Source organism: Myodes glareolus, chromosome 9 (genome assembly GCF_982192425.1).
Source record: "Myodes glareolus chromosome 9, mMyoGla1.1, whole genome shotgun sequence".
Classification (NCBI taxonomy): domain Eukaryota; kingdom Metazoa; phylum Chordata; class Mammalia; order Rodentia; family Cricetidae; genus Myodes; species Myodes glareolus.
Genome location: NC_142034.1, coordinates 95,078,493 through 95,097,634, shown reverse-complemented (window position 1 = coordinate 95,097,634; position 19,142 = coordinate 95,078,493). Strand labels below are relative to the sequence as shown.

At 52.2% G+C, this 19,142-nt stretch overlaps 1 protein-coding gene across 10 annotated transcripts; it reads right to left on the bottom strand.

Annotated features, from left to right (window-relative positions):
* Window positions 1-109: 109 nt before the first annotated feature.
* Window positions 110-19,137, bottom strand: Traf7 (TNF receptor associated factor 7). 10 transcript variants are annotated; one of them, XM_048436253.3, is made up of 21 exons: window positions 19,007-19,137; window positions 10,856-10,980; window positions 10,545-10,602; window positions 8,411-8,505; window positions 6,125-6,241; window positions 5,498-5,590; window positions 5,253-5,286; window positions 4,478-4,661; window positions 4,231-4,359; window positions 3,518-3,735; window positions 3,367-3,440; window positions 3,099-3,147; window positions 2,897-3,024; window positions 2,641-2,723; window positions 1,956-1,995; window positions 1,742-1,858; window positions 1,530-1,652; window positions 1,230-1,349; window positions 1,003-1,134; window positions 801-920; window positions 110-629 (listed from the first exon to the last, which is right to left on the bottom strand). In XM_048436253.3, exons 2-21 carry the CDS (start codon window positions 10,940-10,942, stop codon window positions 615-617), a joined length of 2,016 nt encoding a protein of 671 aa, XP_048292210.3. In that variant the 5' UTR covers window positions 10,943-10,980; window positions 19,007-19,137; the 3' UTR covers window positions 110-614. The 10 variants fall into 10 exon arrangements, with proteins under 10 accessions (XP_048292210.3, XP_048292208.3, XP_048292211.3 ...); XM_048436251.3 differs by having other exon boundaries at window positions 4,225-4,359; window positions 19,007-19,135; XM_048436254.3 differs by having other exon boundaries at window positions 4,225-4,359; window positions 10,865-10,980; window positions 19,007-19,134.
* Window positions 19,138-19,142: the final 5 nt, after the last annotated feature.

The following is a 19,142-nucleotide window of genomic DNA, read 5'->3' as shown; positions in this document are numbered from 1 at the left end:
CCAAGGAATGACAACTGCCTCCTGTAGAAGAGAGCCCACCCGACCTCCCGTCTTGTGCCCGGGCACACCCATGTGAATCATGGTCCCAGAAGCTATCTCCACTCACAACCACAGTCTGTGCAGCTTTTATTTCAACAGGGAAGTAATAAAATCTATATACAGTCTAAAACCAGTAGAAAAGGTGAGTAAAAAGACCCACGGTCCATCTGGGTTCTGACAGGAGTGGTGGCGCACGCCTTTAATCCCAGCACTTGGGAGGAAGAGGCAGGCAGATCTGTGAGTTTGAGGCCAGCCTGGTTGACATAGTGAGTTCCAGGACAGCCAAAGCTACATAGTGAGACCCTGTCTCAAAACAAAGATCTGTGGAGTGATATGAATGGTGGGCCGGGCAAGCATCGTACCTGGCACCCAGAGAAGGGCCTGGGCACTTCTCTGGTCGAGAAGAGCGGGTCCTAAAGAAAGATCCCTTGCCAAGAACATGGCAGAGATGACACTGCCTAGCTGTTTGAGCCTATCTACCTGTCTCCACAAGACAGGTAGAAATTCCAAGGCATTCACGTAGGACCAGCCTGATTGACAGACCCAAAGGGAGCCAAAGCTTGGCCTGGATTTTGTTAGCATGTCCAAACCTGCAAAGAAAGAGTTCTCTTTCAGATCCCCTATAGCACAAGGCTTCCTTTCTGGCCAGTCTAAGTCTCCCAGCCCTCAGTTGCTACGTGCCTGGACCACTTGCCCCTCACCCACCCTCAGAGCTCCATCCTATGCAACCCCTGTCAACAGCCTGAGCCACAGGCACTGACCTTCACAGTGCTATCCACTGCCCCTGAGAAGAGTCGGCCCCGGGAAACAGCCAGGGCAGTTACACTGCCTTGATGGCGCAGCAGCGTCTGCGTGCAGATCATGTTGTCCATACTCCAGACCTGGGGGAGGGGAGCACACGGGCTATGAGGGCCCACCCTGGCCCAGCCACTTCTGGGCCTCCTGCTCCCGGGCAGCACATACCCTGAGAGACCGGTCATAGGATGCACTGAAGACTTTGGTCTGGTCTGGTGTTGAAATGACTGCCAGGGCATATACTGTGCCCACATGGCCTGTTAGGGTCCGCACCTGCTCTTTGGACTCAATGTCCCATACCTGAAAGGGGGAAGGCCCAACTTAAAGTTAGAGAAAGGGATCCAGAACAAGGGCAGGAGAGATGGAGGCCTGCTACTGGGTTGCCTAGCCCTTACGTGAATGAGGTTCTCATAGGTGCCACAGACAATGTGGTGATTCGTCACAGCAATGGAATAGACACTGCCACCAGATGTCTGCAGGACATGGATGCAGTCAAGGGTCCGAATGTCCCAGATCTAGGGGAAAGTATGTCACTTAATCTTAGGCCAGGCACTTACTTACCTTGGGCCTGGGATTCAGGAGGAGACAGCCACAGAGCATGTGGGAGGGTATGGAAAAGGGCGGAAGGAGCTTCAGGACACCATCAGAAGAGCAGCAGAGGGCAAGGCCCTGTCACCAGGGGTGGGTTGGCACACCTTGATTGTCTGGTAAGAGCCACTGTACAGATAGCTCTGTGCTGCCACCAGGGCCCGCACCCAATGGTTGAGGCCTGTGAGCTCCTTCTTCAACTTTAGCTCAGTGCCCACGATGTCCCAGACCTGAAGGAATGGACATGAGCCTGGGCTAGAAAGGCACCCACTGCCCCGGTACCCCCGTATCCACACACATGCGTACCCCTTGCCTATACCTTGATGGCCTTCAGAGAGCCACTGAAGAGCATGTTATGGGAGGATACCAGTGTGCACACAGGGTTGTCGTGGGCCCGGATGGTGTTCACCTTCTGCAGGTTCTGGATGTCCCACACCTGTAGGGGGTGACAGTAAACTTCAGGGTTCAGGGTTCGTGAAAAAGGAAAGAGCACTGGGCTCTCTCAGTCCCCCCTCATGCTGCGCTCTACTCACAATGATGGTGCAGTCTGCAGACCCACTGTACAGTTTGCACCTGGGGGAGCAAAGGCAGCACGTGGAAGTGAGAGAAGCTACCAGACTTGGACACAATATCCTGGCTGGCCCAGGATCCAATTTGTCTTGGTCCCAGGGCCACCGCTGTGCCTCACTCCTGAGCCCCATTCTCAGTCTGCATAGTTGGATATGAACAACCAGCCTGGGAAACACTTGATGGCTGAGCTGAGCTGAGCGAGTTGGGAGGTCACCTATACTGAAATACCAAGTCCCAGGGAGGCTACCACCAGCAGTGAAGCTGAGCAAGGCCCTTGCCCTCAATACCTAGTATGACCACACACAGCCCGACACAAGAGAGGAGGGCCAGGCTTAGGAAGGGCCTACTGAGAAGTCAGCATGGCAGCTGCCACATGGACTAGAACTAGAGTTAAGCCCAAGGCACTTGCCATCCTGGTGACAGCTGAGCTGTCCTACCCTCTAAGGGCACCTGACATGCTAGAGCAGGGCCAGGCTCTGCTGGGAGCTCACAGACTGTCACTTAGGAATCCAGTATTTCTCAGGTGTCAGTGTTCCATAGGTGGAACAGACACACGTTTCACAGGCTCAAATGCAGGCCCAGGGCCCACAGGGCATCAGTATGGCATACCCTGGCCCAGTGATCAGCAGGTCTAATATCAAGACTTACCCCTGGATGCAGAGCGCCAGCACAATACCATCATGGCCCTCCAGTGTCTTTTGGCACTTGTAAGTGGTACACGTGTCCCACACCTGCAGAGATCAAGTTAGACCAGGTCCCCACAGGTCAGTCCAGTGCCAGAAGGGCAGGATAGCAGCCATTAGGGGAAAAGACCCAACCATGGACAGAAGGTAGCAGAGGCTGGCATGCAGTGTCCACCTGAGCCCAGGTTCGCTGCAGAGCCTATGGCACAGAACCCACTCACCTTGATCGTCTTGTCAGAAGAACCACTGAAGAGTAGGTCACCCATGGAATAGACACAGAGACACCAGACAGGGCCCTGGTGGCCCACAAAGGTCCCTTTGCACTTGAAGATCTGCTGAGGGTCATAGGCTGCAAACAGGAGAAGTTAATGAGGGATTGGTAGGGCTCTAGAGACAGCGTTAGCAGCAGCGGGCTATACTCACATCCAAGGATACCCATGTTCAGGCGTGCATTGATGTGAGACAGTTCATCCTGCAAGACCAAACACAGAGCAGAGAATGGGTGGGTGGAACAGACACTGACCTCTGGTGAAGCTACGGAGCACCAGGCCCAGGGTCAGTTCTTAATGGAATATAGACCCTGAATATAGACCCTTAATGGAATTAAACCCTGAATACTAGGGACAAAGGCCAGTGGAGGAATCCCAGTCTGTCCTCCTGTGTCTCCCCTCTGCAGCCCTCATGGACTCACATTCAGCATGGATGCATCCCTCCGGAACTCCATGAGGTCCTCACTGAGCTTGCTCTGGTTCTCATCAAGGACATCTGAGCAACAAGAACAGACAGGTATTACCGGGGTCCAGAACAGTGCTGAAACCCATGTTCTCTGGGCTGGATCTTACCAAACTTGAGCTCAAGGCTCTTCTCCAGCTGGTCAATCTTCTCTGAGAGCTTGCCCAGCATCGAGCGCAGGAAGGCGATCTCCTGGTCCTTCTGGGCCAGCGCCACATGCATCTCATGGAAGCGATCATCAGTTTGCTGCAGGAACTCCTTCAGGCCCTCAAAGCGGCATGTTTCCAAGTGTGTCTCATATGTGTCCTGGTTCCCGATAAATGTGCACCTGGGGGAACAGGACAGCTGCCCTGCCCACCTGCCTGCCTGGCAAGACTGACCCTTAGCCTCCCTACCCCCATTAAATCCAAGTCATCATGGTCATGCCCATTACCCCTCAGATCCAGCTCCCTTCCCATCCTCTACCAATCAGCAGTTAGATCATTTCACCAATGAAATCTTATCACATAATCCCAGAAAGCCTCAAGGATCCCTCCCTCCCTAAGAGTAAAACTTCTGCCCAGTAACAGCCTCCCTGCTCACCAGCTGGGCAGGATGCTCCTTTACTTCTGTCCCTGCCTCCCATCCACTCCCATTTCAGCCTCTTTACCCACCTTCCCTGATACCCACTTCCAACCTGTTTGGTCCTCTCTGTTCTCCTGGGCACCTGGATATGGACTGTGATGGCAGTCATCGTTGTGGCTCCCAGCTCTGGTCCATCTCCCAGGCATCAGCTCCCAGAAGCCCACCAGCCCATATCCCGCCCCCGCCCACTCACCCGTACTTAGAGTGGGGACACTTGATGTGCTCGCATTCCTTCAAGTGGGCCTCTAGGTTCATCTTGAGAAGGGGAGGGCAGCTGGGGTTGTTGGGGCAGCGCACAGGCCTGTAGTCACAGCTACTCTCGTGGTCCCTGGGCATATATATGCAGGATATAGGGGCTGAGCTGAGGACCCCCCTCATCAATGTAGTCCCAGAGAAGTAAATGAGCTCAGCAGCCCCAAAGAGATGGAGGCTCAGAAGGTACTCACTTCCGGGCACTAAGCTTGATGGTGAAGGGGCAGCCCCTCGGGTCTACCTCAAAGACACCAGGCTTCCCAGTGCCTGCTGCACGGCAGCCATGCCGACAATGGATGAAGAGCTCTCCAATCTGCTCAGCCACTGCAATGTTGTTCACCACCACGGTCAGCTTGGCATTGTCCACGGGACACTTCTCTGGAGAGGATGATGTGCTGAGCCCACCGCCTGCCCAGCCACCTCTCCCCCTGGCAGCTCTGCCCAGTAAGAAGTCAAGTCTTGGGGAAAGGAGGTGCAGTGGCAGACAGGTGACAAAAGCCTTGTCTACTCTCATCTGCCTAAGCTGCCTGTGAAGAAAAAGCTGCACAGTAGACCTCCCAGATGAGCAGGCAGTGAGAGAGGTCTCTTAGCTGGCCCAGTAGTTTTGGGCAGGGTCAAGGGGTAGTGGACAGATGGTAGAAGGGCAGTCAGCTTGGTGTGAAACAAGCAGGGGCTGCCAGGGACAATAGCATCTGTTGGGGCCCAAGCCCTCACCCTGGAACCCATCCAATGTCCACCACAGCAAAGGTTCTGAGGCTGGGGACTTCAGGAATTTGGGGTCTGCTTTGTATATAGAGGTCCTTTGCCTGTCAGGCTGGAGCCCTTGCTTCACTATTCCAGCCCTGGAACAGGCCACACATACCTAGATGGGAAACCAGTGGCCTCTACTGGCAGCCCAGGGAAATAGCAGAACAGGGACCACCCACCACTCTCTCCGTCCCCAGGTCTGAATGGGAGGCACAGACCTACCTGACTTCAAGGCGCATCGTCTACAGAACGTGTGCTGTGGGGACAAAAAGTGGACTTGGGGGACAGTTGTAGTTGTCTTCCCTCTAAGTCAAGGTCAGTGGCAGCCCAGAGTTCACACCATCCCCCCACCACTTCAAAGAGCTCCTGCCTGACAGCTTAGGACTAGGAGCACAGCCAGCAGCGCACTAGCCTGAGCTTCCAAGGGAGTACCTGGGGTTGGGGAGTAAGAGGGTCTGTGATCTCACCCCGCAGGTAGTGATCACAGGGTCCTTGAACACATTGCAGCAGAGCTGGCAACACAGTTTTACTGAGGGCTGCTCAGCAAATACCAACGGTTCCTAGACAGAGAGGAGCAAAAGCCAGATGATCAGGAGGTGGACCTGGAGTGCAGAGGTGGGGTTTTTGGGATTAGACCCTCGGTAATATTAACTACCCAAACCACCAGCATGTCTACCCTGTCCAGCACTGGGCCTATCCTGTTGAAGGTGCTGTTGAATCTAGAGCATCATGAGAGGACCTAGGAGGCAAGGCAAGGGGTGTGGCTCAGAGGCAAGCTGTAAGCAGTGACCAACCACACACACAGCACCTGTACACGTAGTCTCAGCCAGCCTTACTGGCCCCTCTTCCTGGCAAACAGACTAGAAAAGTGCCCGATCTGAGCCCCAGATTCCCACCTCTCATCCCCAGGCAACTTTCAGATAGAAGAGGGAGATGGAGCCCTCAGAGTTCCAACATGGACCAGAGGCCCTAACTAGCTCTGACCTACCCTCACTGTGCTACGTTGGTATGGCCTGAGGGGACAATCAGTACCCATTTCCACGGCAGCAGTGACAATCCTGGAAGATGGTTCCTGTCAAACCCACCACACCTACCGGCTCCTCCTCCTCCTCAGGCAGCGAGAATGTGGAGCGCAAGGACATGCTGGACTCGGAGTGTAGGGAGCGGACAGAGATGGCTGAGTCAGAGCGGCGAGGAGTGTTGATAGGGGGCTGCACAGATGAAGGCAGCCTATCAGGGGGTTGAGCCCTGTGAAGGCAGGGGTGCCCCTAAGCCACCCCACTTCCAGCAAGTCCACAAGGCTGTGGATTGTGTGGGGGAGGTTAGTGTGGCCTCAGTCCCTGCTGCCTATGGTGGCCGGCCCTGGCCTTTGGTGCTGGGCTGCCCGTTCTTGCCTGCCAATTTTCTTTGTGTAAATGGAGAGATTTCCTGCTATTCAATTCTACAGGACATGCTTAGGCTTCTTCCTGCTTCCCGTGAGGGAATGTGGGCTGCAGAGAGGCTGCATCCACCAGCCAATCCTGGGGCAGTTAAGATGCCAGATTACTGAACAGAAAAGAGCAGAAGAATGGTCAAGGAGAGGTGGCCATGGTCTGAGCTGCCTTCTTGGCCAGGAGACATTTGACCCAGCCAAGAAGGTTCATTGTAACAGCAGGAATGTTCTACCCAAGACTGACCCAGTTTCCTGAGATCTGAGGGAAGCAACCTTTGATGAGGTCCTAGGGAGCGTTCAAGAGCCACTGCTGCGATAGCTCCTCCCTGCAAGCTAACAGACACCTGCAGCCTCATTTGTGAGCAATAACCTGTCTGGGACCAATGTCCTGGTCTACTTGCCACCTCTGAGCCTGTGTCCAAAACAGGAGGCAGACTAGACATGTACTCCATTCTCCAGGGCAGGGCCCATCTCCTTTAACTAGGATGTCCCAAAGTGACACCTTGCATGGGAATGCCATGTGAGGCCTAAAGGGTAAAGTTAAAGGAAGTGAGTCAAACATCCCCAGCAGTGGCAGGCAGAGGAGCAAGGAGCACTAGGCACGAGCTAGCACAGAGCTGCACGCTCTCCTCTGCCTACTGGCCAGAGCAGCTCTTAGGCTCCCACGCTGAGCACATGAACTGAAGCCAGGTTAGTGGGATAGGTGGGCACGGCTGCCCATCGTCCCACAGCAAACAGAAGAGTCCAGTACATATGTAAAATTACTGTAAACTGTCAGATGCCCCAGAGTATCCAAACCAGAGGCACAATGAAGCCCTTCCAAGGCTCAGGCTGCAGTAAGAGGAGCGGGGTGGAGACTGAAGAGGTGAAGCTGTGGGGAACGGAGTAAATATATCTGACTCACATAAGGCTCAGTGCAGTGCCAGGCCCACAATATGTCTATCCAGATTCATCCTCCTATTGAACAGGGAAAAAGGGGCTGGGCACGGTGGCACATGCCTTTAATCTCAATACAAGTGAGACAGAGAGGCAGATCTCTAAGTTCAAGGACATACTGGTCTACATAGTTCTAGACAGCGAGGGCTATGTAGAGAGACCCTGTCTCAAAAAACAATAATGAAAACAAACAAAAAAAACCTACCATGGGGGGGCTGGAGAGATGGCTCAGAGGTTAAGAGCACTGCCTGCTCTTCCAAAGGTCCTGAGTTCAATTCCCAGCAACCACATGGTGGCTCACAACCATCTGTAATGGGGTCTGGTGCCCTCTTCTGGCCTGCAGGCAGATATGCAGGCAGAGTACTGAGAATATTGTATGCATAATAAATAAATCTTTAAAAAAAAAAAACAAAACCCTACCATGCCAGGTGGTGGTGGTGGTGCACACCTTTAATCCAGCATCCAGAGAGCCAGAGGCAGGTAAATCTCTGTGAGTTTGAAACCAGCCTAGTCTACAAAGTGAGTGAGTTCCAAGACAGCCAGGATTGTTACAGAGAAACCCTGACTCAAAACAAACAAACAAACAAATAAAACCCCCCAAAACAAACAAATAAAAAAACCTACCAAAAATAAAATCAAAAAGGGGAAAAGGTGCCTCCACCTTTGCCTGGCCTGCCCTCCAGGCAAGAACTCCAGTTCTGCCAGCTATCCCCTGTCACACTGGCAGACTCACCTGAGAAAACCTTTTGTGGCTCCCACCTCCCTTAAGATGGAACCAAACCTGCCTGACCTTGGCCTTCAGGGGTCATGCCCTAATGCCTAGTCCCACAAACTGGCTGCTCACTGCCTTCATCCAGTTTCAGGAAGGTGAGGAGTACTCAGACCTCCAGGTGTTTCACTGTTCCCACTCTCTGCTCCCTTGTCAGCTCCTCCTAAGACCTGGTCCCTCAGAGAGGAGGGCCTGGTAGGAGGCTTAAGAACCGTACCAGGCTTCTGCATCCTGAGGACCTACCATGCTGTCCTCTTCATCCCGTGGTGAATAGGCAAGGGTGCTAGAGGAGGAAGGTGTCCTGCGATGCTGTTTGTATGTGCTGCTCCCATCAGCCGCTAAAAAGAGAGAGGAAGGGCTGAATGACATGACTGTCAATGGAGGGAGGGACTGAGGCAGCAGGGCCAGCAGTCTGCTGGCAGAGCCTGTCTATGGGACCCTCTGGATTGTCTTCTGAGACCAGCACTGGCAATGTGGCCCTGCAGATAACTGAGGATGTACTGCTAGCTGCCCCCCTCTGCTTACCTTTAAATTCCTCCCCTTGTGTGGAGAATGCAGGACCTGGCTCATGCTAATCAGGAGCGTTCACCATCAGCCCTTGTTCTTCTGTTGTTAACTTTATGTGTATGAGTATCTTGCCTACGTGTATGTCTGTACGGTGGCACCAGATCTTCTAGAACGGGAGTTACAAGTTGATGTGAAATACCATATGGGTGCTAAGAACTGAACCTGGGTCCTTGGGAATAACCACTAAGACATCTCTCTAGATCCAGCTCTTGCTTGAGTTTGGCTTTTTGAGACAGAGCCCCACTATGAAGCCTTGACTGTCTTGGACTTACTATGAAGACCAGCTGGTCTAGAATCATAAGAGATCTGTCTCTACCTCCCAAAGGGTTGGGATTAGTGGTGTACACCGCCATGCCTGGTTCAGCCCTTGTTCTAAGACATGATCTCTCTATGTAGTTCAAGGTTACTTTGAATGCATTATTTTCCTGCCTCCATCTCGGGAGTGCTAGGACGACAGGCAAGCACCACCATACCCAGCTAAGACCTTCCTTTCTGAGTCCCTACAGGGTTCCAGTCTTCAGTGTGATGTGGAGCCCTCCATGTCTAGCTGGGTGTACAATCAACCCCCACTGTGTGAGTGGCATGGCATCCTTTCCAAGGCAGATCACTTGAGCACCTCCCTTCAGGGGGAACTGTCAGTTTGAATCCTCTGACAGCCTTAGTGCAGAAGAGGAAACTGAGGACCTCAGCTAATATATGGCGGGTAAATACTGCACTCTGCTAGCCTAGGTCCTCCTCCTCCCCCCTGGCACAACCAGAGTCAGGAACTAGGGCTAGCTAGCCTTGTTGGCCTCCCATTTCTTGCACACAGAATACCCTGCCCAGCCTGGGCCAGAAGGCAGGGAGGGGTTCCTGGAGCAAGGGTTCACACGGGAACCAGAGAACCACCTCATAGACCCTATAGGCTATCACTAAGGATAGGGTGCTGCGACCCCAGGTTCAAACAGATTCAAATGTCATATCAACCAGAATCCTAAACATCTCCATTCAAGATCAGGAATATGACTGCCTATTCTGTGACTGGGTCTTAGTTTCTCCACCTCTAATGACAAAGGTCAGATGAGACAAGTACTGACTGGTACTTCATTGCCTAACTGACAAGCCCTAGCCACCCAGAAACCAGGTACAGCAGACCACGTGCCACTTTGGCTCTGGAACCCTCAACAGTAGTGACAGGTACTGTGAAGTCTCTGAAGACAGATGAGACGGTAAGCAACAGCCTCCTGGGTAGGGTGTGGGAGAAGAGGCCCTTTCAGAGCCCCCTCAGGTTCCTGGTAACCCTGTGCCTTCAGCCATGGGAAGGCAATTAAAAAACCAATTAATAGCTGGCACACCCCTGTAGTGGAGAACTGGCAAAGCAGAACACAATGCCCCAGAACTCTGGCCCTCAGCCTCCAGCGAAGATGCTGCCCCACTGCCCCAACCTGCGCTATGATCTCTTGAAGCACCTTGTCTGACAGCACCAGATCCCACCCTAGAAAGGATGCTGTGCCAATAACACCCTCTTGGACATGAGGAGCCCGTGCTGGGGTGAGGCATGAGCCACTGTGATTAAGATATAGGTCTAACTGGTGGTGCCAGGGAAGTCAAGACAGCTCCCCCCCCCCCACACGGAGGGCGACTAGTAACAAAGGTGAGGTACAGGAACAGCACTGCCTAGTTCTGCCCGGCTGGCAGCTGAGACATGGAAAGAAACAGAGGCCAGGAGACAAACTACACTCCTTCACCAACACAAGCACCCAGTGCCCACTCACCAGGAAGTGCCCCTAGATCCCAAAAGAGTACAGATTCCTCCTGATCACAGGCTCACCTTTGGTGATGGTGGTGACGGTCGAAAAGGTAGGCCCAAAGGTCGTTTCCATTCTGGTCTAAATAGGCAATGGAAAAGACTTAATGCAGTATGCACAGGGTCACACATACTGACTACTGACATGCTTGCGTACTGGAGGCTCACCTGCACACATGTACAGGGATTCTCCATCAACGGGCACAGGCTATTCTGAGGGGCCCTCCAATGAGGAAAAGGACTGCCAGTAGCTCTGCCCTCAGTGGCAAGTTATATACATATATAGCATGCTGGGGCCCTGGGGTGTGGTATGCAGAGGGCAGACCCTCAGGTACCTCTCTTACCCCACTGCTGTCTGGGGAGGGAAGATTGGCAGGCCCCCCAGAGAAGCGGTTGTAGCGGGTACTCTTGGCTGAGCTCATGCTCTAGAGAGGCATCCAGGTTCCTCGGGCAGTGTCCCCTATGGGTAGAACACAAATGAGGGGCTTCAGAGGTGGCATTCTGGGTACCTAAAAGCCAGCCAAGCTCCCCTGCTTGTTAGACCTCCAGCCAGTCCATCACAGGGCAGGTCTTAGCTTCTCCCTGCCTCTGCTGCATTGTTGGGAGGCCCATGGTGGGCAAGGGCCTTCCTGCCCCTCCTTCAAAGTTGCAAAAGCCCCAGCTACAGAAAAGGAGGCTCCCCTGAGGACAGTTGACCTTTAGTGGTACCATCCCTTCAGGCCTGGACCCTTTGAGGAAACCACCCAGCTCTACCCCTAAAGTGGAAAGCCCAATCTACACTGGCCAATCCTCTGGTCCTGTTCACAGCTCATCACTTTGAGATCTGCCCCTTTGCAGGCCAAATATCCTTATGACTAAGGCCGGGTCTTGATTTCTACCCATCCATTAGACTGGGCCTGAGGTATAGCACACACACCAGGACTTAGTCACATGGGGACCCACCAGAGCAACATGAGTGTGTTCTTTGCCACAGCAGATGCTATCGGGACCCAGCCAAGACCACCAAGAAACCATAGGCAAAAAAAAAAAAAAACCTCAAAGTCACTTGAGTCTCTCAACTTGGTCATCCAAAGAAAGTCACAGGAAAAAGATGAACCCTAGATCTCAACCAATGGCAGTTACCCACACCAACTATGCCACTCGGGAATTAGGGTAGTAAAAGGTACAAGGGAAGCATACAGGAACCAGTGTCCCTGCTCTACCCAGAAGAGAGTGGCAGGAGACAAGGGTAGACATGTGGCCTCTACAGGGAAGGGACGATTAGAAAGAGCCCCAGCCAGGAGGTCACACCCACCCTGTGGCACTACAACTACAGCTATATACACTGTCAGAAGGTATCCCCCACGGGCTTCCCCCTCGCAGGATTCTGCAATGGTGGAGCTAAGAGGGCACCACTGTTCAACAAACAATCAAGCAACAGCCTTGTTTCAGCCCCAGAGAGCTCCCTGCAAGGAGCGGGGTTGCTGTGGAACAGAGTATCTATTTAACTATGTAAAGATGTGCTGCATTTATTTAATTATGTGAAGATGTGCGGCTGTTTTACCTTGCCTGCCTAAGGCACCTGATTGGTCTAATAAGAAACTGAATGGTCAATAGCTAGGCAGAGGACAGATAGGTGGGGCAGAGAGAAAAGGGAAGCCAGGCAGCCAGCCAGGAAGCAGAATGGACAGTACCTAGATGAGACAAACAAGCCTCAGGAAAGCACACAGATTAACAGAAGTGGGTTAATTAAAAAAAAAAAAAAAGAAAGAAAAGAAAAAAAGCGAGCTAGACACAAGCTAAGGCAAAGCACTCACAAGTATTAAGTCTCTGTGTCATGATTTGGTGGCTGGTGCTCCAAGAAAGTCTGCTACATGGGGTCACAAAAAAAAAAACGAGAACTCAACTCTACCTCTCCTGAGGCCACCTTCTAGGGAGACGTGGGCGTGCAGTATCCACTCCACAGGCCAGGGCCACGCCACAGTGTGGCTTGGTTTGTGCCAAGGCCACTGAGGACAGGGAAGGGACAAGAAGGGACAGAGCTGAGAGTCGTCCAGATAAATCATGGCTAAGCCTAGGCCTCAGATCAAGGCGAGACAGTTCTACTCCAGTTCCCTAGGAATACTGCACGGGGCAGCTTCTGCCACTTTCTCCATTGGGTCCTCCTGACGTGGTCTCTGCCACACAAACACAGGAAGGCCACAAAGTCTGCCCCGCTTTACTCAGAGGTGTGTAGCCCCATCCAGACGGCTCTGAGGAAGGACTGGCTCCCAACCTGTCTGCAACCCCTGCTGATTCTCGATTCTTTCTTTTCACTGCCTAGGCCTCACCGACCCCTTCAGCCGCCACCTACCCATCTTCCTGCCACGGACCCCCTAAGCCTCAGCCCCCGCCTCACAAATCAGGGCAGCTTCTGGCCCCTGTAAATGACCTTGTCAGACACTTGCCGTCTGTTACTCTAGACACCCTCAAGTACAGGTAAGTGGAATTCTCTAAAAGGCGAGCCAAGGCCTATCTCTTCCTGACCTCAGCTTCATGCTATACAGTTGCCATGACAGTTGCCAATGCAAACCGGAGGCTCTCTGGTAGTCACTTCCTCCCTCCCATTGCACCCACCTCAATACCACCAGATACCACCAGGCACACCTGTGGTTCTAGGGCCTGGCTCTGTGTGTTTTAGACTGTGCTCTCTAGGGACAGGCAAGCTCCGAGGAGATAGGTTTGGAGCAGAAATGTGGAGGAGGCCGGCAGGCAGCCGTGCACTCTTCCGCCTTTCCCCCAACAGCCTCCTCCCTGAGCAGGAAGCTCCTTGTTAACTGCCGTGGTCTTGCTTCTGACGCTGACTTAGATGAAAACACCTTGGCCGCAGGGACTTCCAACCAGCCTAAACCTGGGGGCTCCAGGCTTGCTCCATCGGTGTGAAAGATTTAACCCTTTGGAGAGAGCCAAGAGGTGGGCTCACAGGACGGCATTAAGAGACAGACCTGCATTCCGTAGAGTTGTTTCCTAGCACCTGTTGCTTTGGGCTGTGAGCCCAGGAGCCAGTGCCTGGCTCCTCGCTGGCTCTATTGTAAGGTTTAGAAAGAAAAAGTACACTTGGCAACATGTAAATCAGCCACCAGTCCATAGAGCCAGTACAGGAGAACAGAACTAGCCTGAAAGGAAGCCTAGAGCCAAGCGAGCTGGGAAGGAGGGAGGAAGATTGCACTGGGCCTGGGAAGCAGTTTCCCAGTTCACACGGGTGCAGCCTCCTTCAGGGACCAGAGGGTAAGCTAACCCCAGGCTAGAGTCCAGAGCGCCCATCTGTGCACCACCCACAAGACAGCCACCACCATTAACACCACAGGATTGAGCAACACATCGAAGGAACTTTTCGGGTTAGTTCCCCAGGGCCTGAGCTTTGCAATAACAGGAATCCCCAAATGGCGGGGGCAGGCTGAGACTGCAGGGAAAGCATCACGCAGGCCAAACACACCAGAAGCTGGAGCCTACACTGCTGAGGCTCTCTGGAAAAAAGCTGTCAACTGGAGTAGGAATTCCTTAGGGGTTATGTGTCCTAGAAGCCTGGACGCTCCTGTTCTCTAATTCCCCGGGTTGGAAGGACAGCTTCCCACAAGGCTGGCAGCCCTTTCTCAAGCTAGGAAAAGCTATGGGCAGTGGGTTAAGCCAGGACTTGCCACACAAGTTCCCTTGCCATGTCTGTGGAGCTCAGGATATAAACCCCTAGGAAACAGAATCTTCCTTTTTTATTTTACTGTTCTCCTTCTTCGGATGATTTCCCCACGTATCTTTCTGTGCATGTGCATCTGTATATGTGTGTGCGTAGCCCCTACCATGAGTGTGTAGGGGTCAGGAAATGGGAATAGGTCCTTTCCCCCTCCCCCTCTCAGGTCACCATCTAGCCTACACTCTGTCTCCCGAGTGCTGGGATTAAAGGCATGTGCCATCACTGCCCAACTAAGATTTATTTTAAAAGAAGAAAAAAAAAACTGTGTGTGCAAATGTATGTGTGTGTTTAAGTTTGCATGTGTACTAGTACCTACAGACACCAAAAAGAATGTTGGAGGGGGCTGGAGAGATGGCTTAGTGATTAAGAGCATTGCCTGCTCTTCCAAAGGTCCTGAGTTCAATTCCCAGCAACCACATGGTGGCTCACAACCATCTGTAATGAGGTCTGGTGCCCTCTTCTGGCCTTCAGTCTTACACATGGACAGAATTATGTATACATAATAAATTAAAAAAATATATGTTTGATTTCTTGGGGTTAGAGTTTTAGGTGGTTGTGAACCACCCACTGTAAACACTAGGACCTGAACTCCACGCCAGAACCATAAGTGCTCTAACCAAACTCCCAGGATTTTTCGTGACAGGGTTTCTCTATGTAACTTTGGAGCCTGTCCTGGAACTCATTCTGTAGACCAGGCTGGCCTCGAACTCACAGAGATCTGTGTGTCTCTGCCTCCTGAGTGTTGAGATTAAAGGCGTGCGCCACCACCTGGCGCCAATGCCTGGCGCAATTCTTTTTTAAATATATATTTATTTAATTTTATGTGTGTGAATGTTTTGCCTACATGTATGCCTGTGTACCATAAACAGAATGCTCACAAAGGCCAAAAGAGAGTTTGAGGCTAGTCTTGTCTATAAGAACTCCATCCAGGACAGGTTTGAAAGCAGAGAGAGAGAGAGAGAGAGAGAGAGAGAGAGAGAGAGAGAGAGAGAGAGAAAACGCATATATTCCCTAGTATTGGAGTTACAAACAGTTGTGAGCTGCATGCATGTGCTGAGAATTGAACCTGGGTCCTCTGTAAGAAGTGCTCTTAACCACTGAGCCATCTCTCCAATTTGGTCTTTTTTGGGGTGGGGGGTGTTAGAAGACAAGGTTTCTCTGTAGCTTTGGAGCCTTTCTGAACTCACCCTATAGACCAGGCTGGACTTGAACACACAGAGATCTGCCTGTTTCTGCCTCCTGAGTGCTGGAATTAAAGGCATGTGCCATCACCGTCTGGCCCAATTTAGTCTTTTTAGAAAAGACAAAAAGTTTGAGAGCCTGAAGCAGAAGGATCGCTCTAAGGCTAAGGCCGGCCTGCAATAATCAGTGATGCTCTCTGCCTCACAGACAGACACAGACACACACACACCATGGGGGAGGGAATTATCACCTTAGCTGTTACCAGTAGGCGAGTAGCTCAAGGCTTGTCTGAGCTGTGGGTAGCTAATGGGCTGGATTTCAGCCAGAGCACCCCCTGGTTATACTTGCCAAAGTTCCAAGCATATCTCCTGGCATAAGAAAGCCAGTGAGGGACCTGAAGAACGCCCAGCCCCTACTTCAGCTCCCCCTGGCTCAAAACCAGATCTGGCTGCCAAATCCTATAGAAACAGACTTGGTTGCCATAGCAAAGCCACACACACTTGCCCTGCTTTTCCCTTGATGTCCCCTTAGCACATCTTTCCCACCCCAAACAGGCAGGGTGTGACAGCCAGGGCCGCTAGAGTGTCTTTGCTTCCCTCAGATTTGAAGATCTTACAGAACATCTAAAGCCCTGGGCAGAAGCTTGTTCTGCTTCCTCCCTTCCCAGCACCCCAGCCTGACTTCTGCCCTCAATTTTCCTGCTATCTAGACCCACAGCCCCAACTCCGCATGGGTCCCAGCATTCTGTCTCTTTCTTACACCCCATATCCATCCAACCTCCACGTCTTCCCTGCCCAGGCTCAGCCTCTTAAGAGTTCAGGGAGTGAGATTCAACCCTGCTCCTGCCAGTGACACTAGCTTCACCTCACCATTTTTCCTTTCCCAAGTCTGAGGTGTCGGAATCAGGCTTTGTCTAGAAGTGCAGAGGGCTTCCCAGAGGAGGGGACTAGTCAGACCCAGAACAAACAGAACTCCTGAGGTATATATCATCCCACTCGAGTGCCTTGCTATCTCAAACAAATCCAACTGGTGGAAACTTATGGCAATTGATCCAGGTACCTGCTTCCCTAGTGGTTTTTCTTCCCACCCACAGAAGTTAGGGTACAGTCAGACAGAATATAGGGGGCAGAGACCTGCCCAGCCTCATCCCACACTATACACCTGCTTCTGGCACTCACAGCAGCTCCGTCCCTCAAACGTGGGTTTCTTCGAGGTTGCTCTGCAGGTACACCCGTATACAATGGGTATCCCGCCCCTGGATGGCCCTATTTCTTGGTTTCTACCCTGTCATCTTCTTCTACCTGGGACTTTCAAGCATCAAGTCCCCCATTATCAGCTCATTCCTAGGGATCTGTTTCCCTTTGGCCATATGACTCTTCCCTGGGACTGGCGTTCAGGGGACACTGAGAGTATCTAGTGAAGGATGGGGGGTTGGTAGTTTCCTCTCCAAGGGTTCCTCCTGAACAAGCCAATCAGAGACCTGATAGAGTGTGAGGTACCCACTGGCTGTTAAGACCAGACTCACAGGAACCCTGGTCCACAGTAAGATACAACCAGCTGCTAAGTTTTAAACCTGGGTTCAGGCTGGCACTTCACACACATGGTACTTGTGACAGGTAGATCATGACCATGGGCCCTAGACTCAGACAGACCTGGGTTCAAATTCTTCTTTGACTATTCAAGACAGGAATGACTGGGGAAGTTGCCTGGCTTTGAAGGAGACTGGATTTTCCACTATAAAACACTGTAACAGACCCAAGTCTGAAAGGAGCTGTCAGACACAACATAACTAAAAGCTACAGATACACCAGGAGCAGCAGCTCTGACAGACTGGAGTGGAGGCTGAGAAAGGCCAAACGGCCAGCCCACAGACAAGCCAGTGTGTGGGCACAGAAAGGCTGCCCCAAGCTTTGTTCCTTTGGCTCCCTCCACTGCTATCAGTAAACTAGGAGACCCAGTGAACTCAGGCTAGCCCCTTGCAGAGCCAGGCCAGCCCATCACAGAGACTAAGCTGCCTATAGTTCAGCCTATCATACATCCTCCTTCAGCTGTACCTTCTTCCTGTTCCCCACACCAGACATTGCTTCATCCAAGATTTATACTCACTGGGTGCTGGAGAATAAGGAGACCCCCAAAGACTGTTTAGTCTGACCCCCAAGGATCTAGAAGCTGGGCCAAGGGTACAGAGCCTCATTTATTTCTATTCCGTCTGCCACAGATCAGAACTAAAGACCTTGATCTTTGGATCCATTTCCAAAGACTGATAAACAGTTACAACAACAAAAAGTCGGGCGGTGGTGGTGCATGCTTTTAATCCCAGCACTCGGGAGGCAGAGGCAGAAGGATCTACAAGAGCTAGTTTCAGGCAGGACAGGCTACAGGAAAAACCCTGTCTTGTAAAACCAAAAACCAAAAAACAAAGTTTCAACAAGGAACTTCTCTGATTTAGACACTACTCTTGGCCACTCCTTCCTGGTCTGTGGTCACCTCAGTCAGGCTGTGTATAGTGGTTCTCACTTCCTGAAGGGACAGTGGTCAATAGATGCAGGAAGCTCAGGGTACAGGTCTGGAATTTCCACAGAGAAACAAGAACGTATGGAGGTGACTGAAGCACTGCTTGCCACACTGACGCCCTGGAAATGAACCTGTATGTGCTCGGGAAGGGGCTGGAGGGGAGATGAGACTGAAGGGACGGACATCTCTAGACTTCAGCCTCATCTGATCATCTTAGCCTGCCTCAAAAAAATCTGGGCTGGGACAACTGGCCAAGTGAGGATTAGAAGGCTTCCTCTCACCTGCGTCTCACCTGAATTATAAAGTTAATCATCATGCATACCAGAAGGTTGTTAGACTTTGCCCGGATCTGCCTCTTACCTCAACTATCCCTTGCTAGAGATCGCTAGCTTGCTCCAAGCTCTTTATCCCTGTGGCTCCCTCTGCCTGTAAGGCTTTTTCGGCAATGTCTCAGGACTGATTGCTCCTCCATCAGGTCTTTGGCTAACTGTAGCGCTCTCAAACGATCTCAACACTTACTTTATCTGCTTCACTTTTGTGGGTTTGTTTTCGTAATATCTATCACAGTTCCTCGTGATTTTTAACTCTTTCGTCAGTCTTCGATCCTTTTAGAAGGAGGGTGAGTTGCCAGAAGGAGACATTTATCCAAGTCTTGGGACATTTTTGTTGTAACAAAACAGGGCTGTGGGTATTACTACCATCCAGGGAACAAATCCAGCAACGCTACAATGCACAGGACTCTAGAGGCAGAATGCCTAGGTCTCGAAACCGCGTACCAGATGAGCTGATCAGTTTCGAATCCTGTTCCCTGCCGACTCTCCGGAGCCTAGGATACTTTCTGGCACACAGTCAGCGCTCAATAAATTCAGGAGAGCAAAAGGAAAGAGACAAGAGTGAAGGAAAGGATTGACAGACTGGTCTGCGGAGAGTCAAGCCGACTTACGAACGCTGAGATCCCAGCTGCCTCAGTCCCGCCTCCCAGGGTAGGCCCACGACCACTCGTGACGCTCCCATGCCAGCCCGCGCCCCGCCGCACAGCACGGAAGAACGAGCCCCAGGTCCAGTGCGCCGCGCGCACACTCACCCGCCCGCGGCTGCCTGGGAGCAGCGGCTACACCCTCCGGCATCATCTTGCCCCCTCCACCCGCGGCCCGGAAAGGTACGAGATACAGGAGCCGGAAAAGCCCGGGCGCCGCGCACGTCGGAACTTGTAGTTCACG

Excerpts from the sequence above, each read along its gene's own strand:
- Traf7 (XM_048436251.3), bottom strand. The coding sequence starts at position 10,942 with ATGAGCTCAGCCAAGAGTACCCGCTACAACCGCTTCTCTGGGGGGCCT. Across the intron at positions 3,025-3,098 it reads GAACATGGGTATCCTTGGAT|CCTATGACCCTCAGCAGATC; the intron begins GTGAGTATAGCC and ends TCCTGTTTGCAG. Across the intron at positions 1,859-1,955 it reads CTGCAGACTGCACCATCATT|GTGTGGGACATCCAGAACCT; the intron begins GTGAGTAGAGCG and ends CACCCCCTACAG.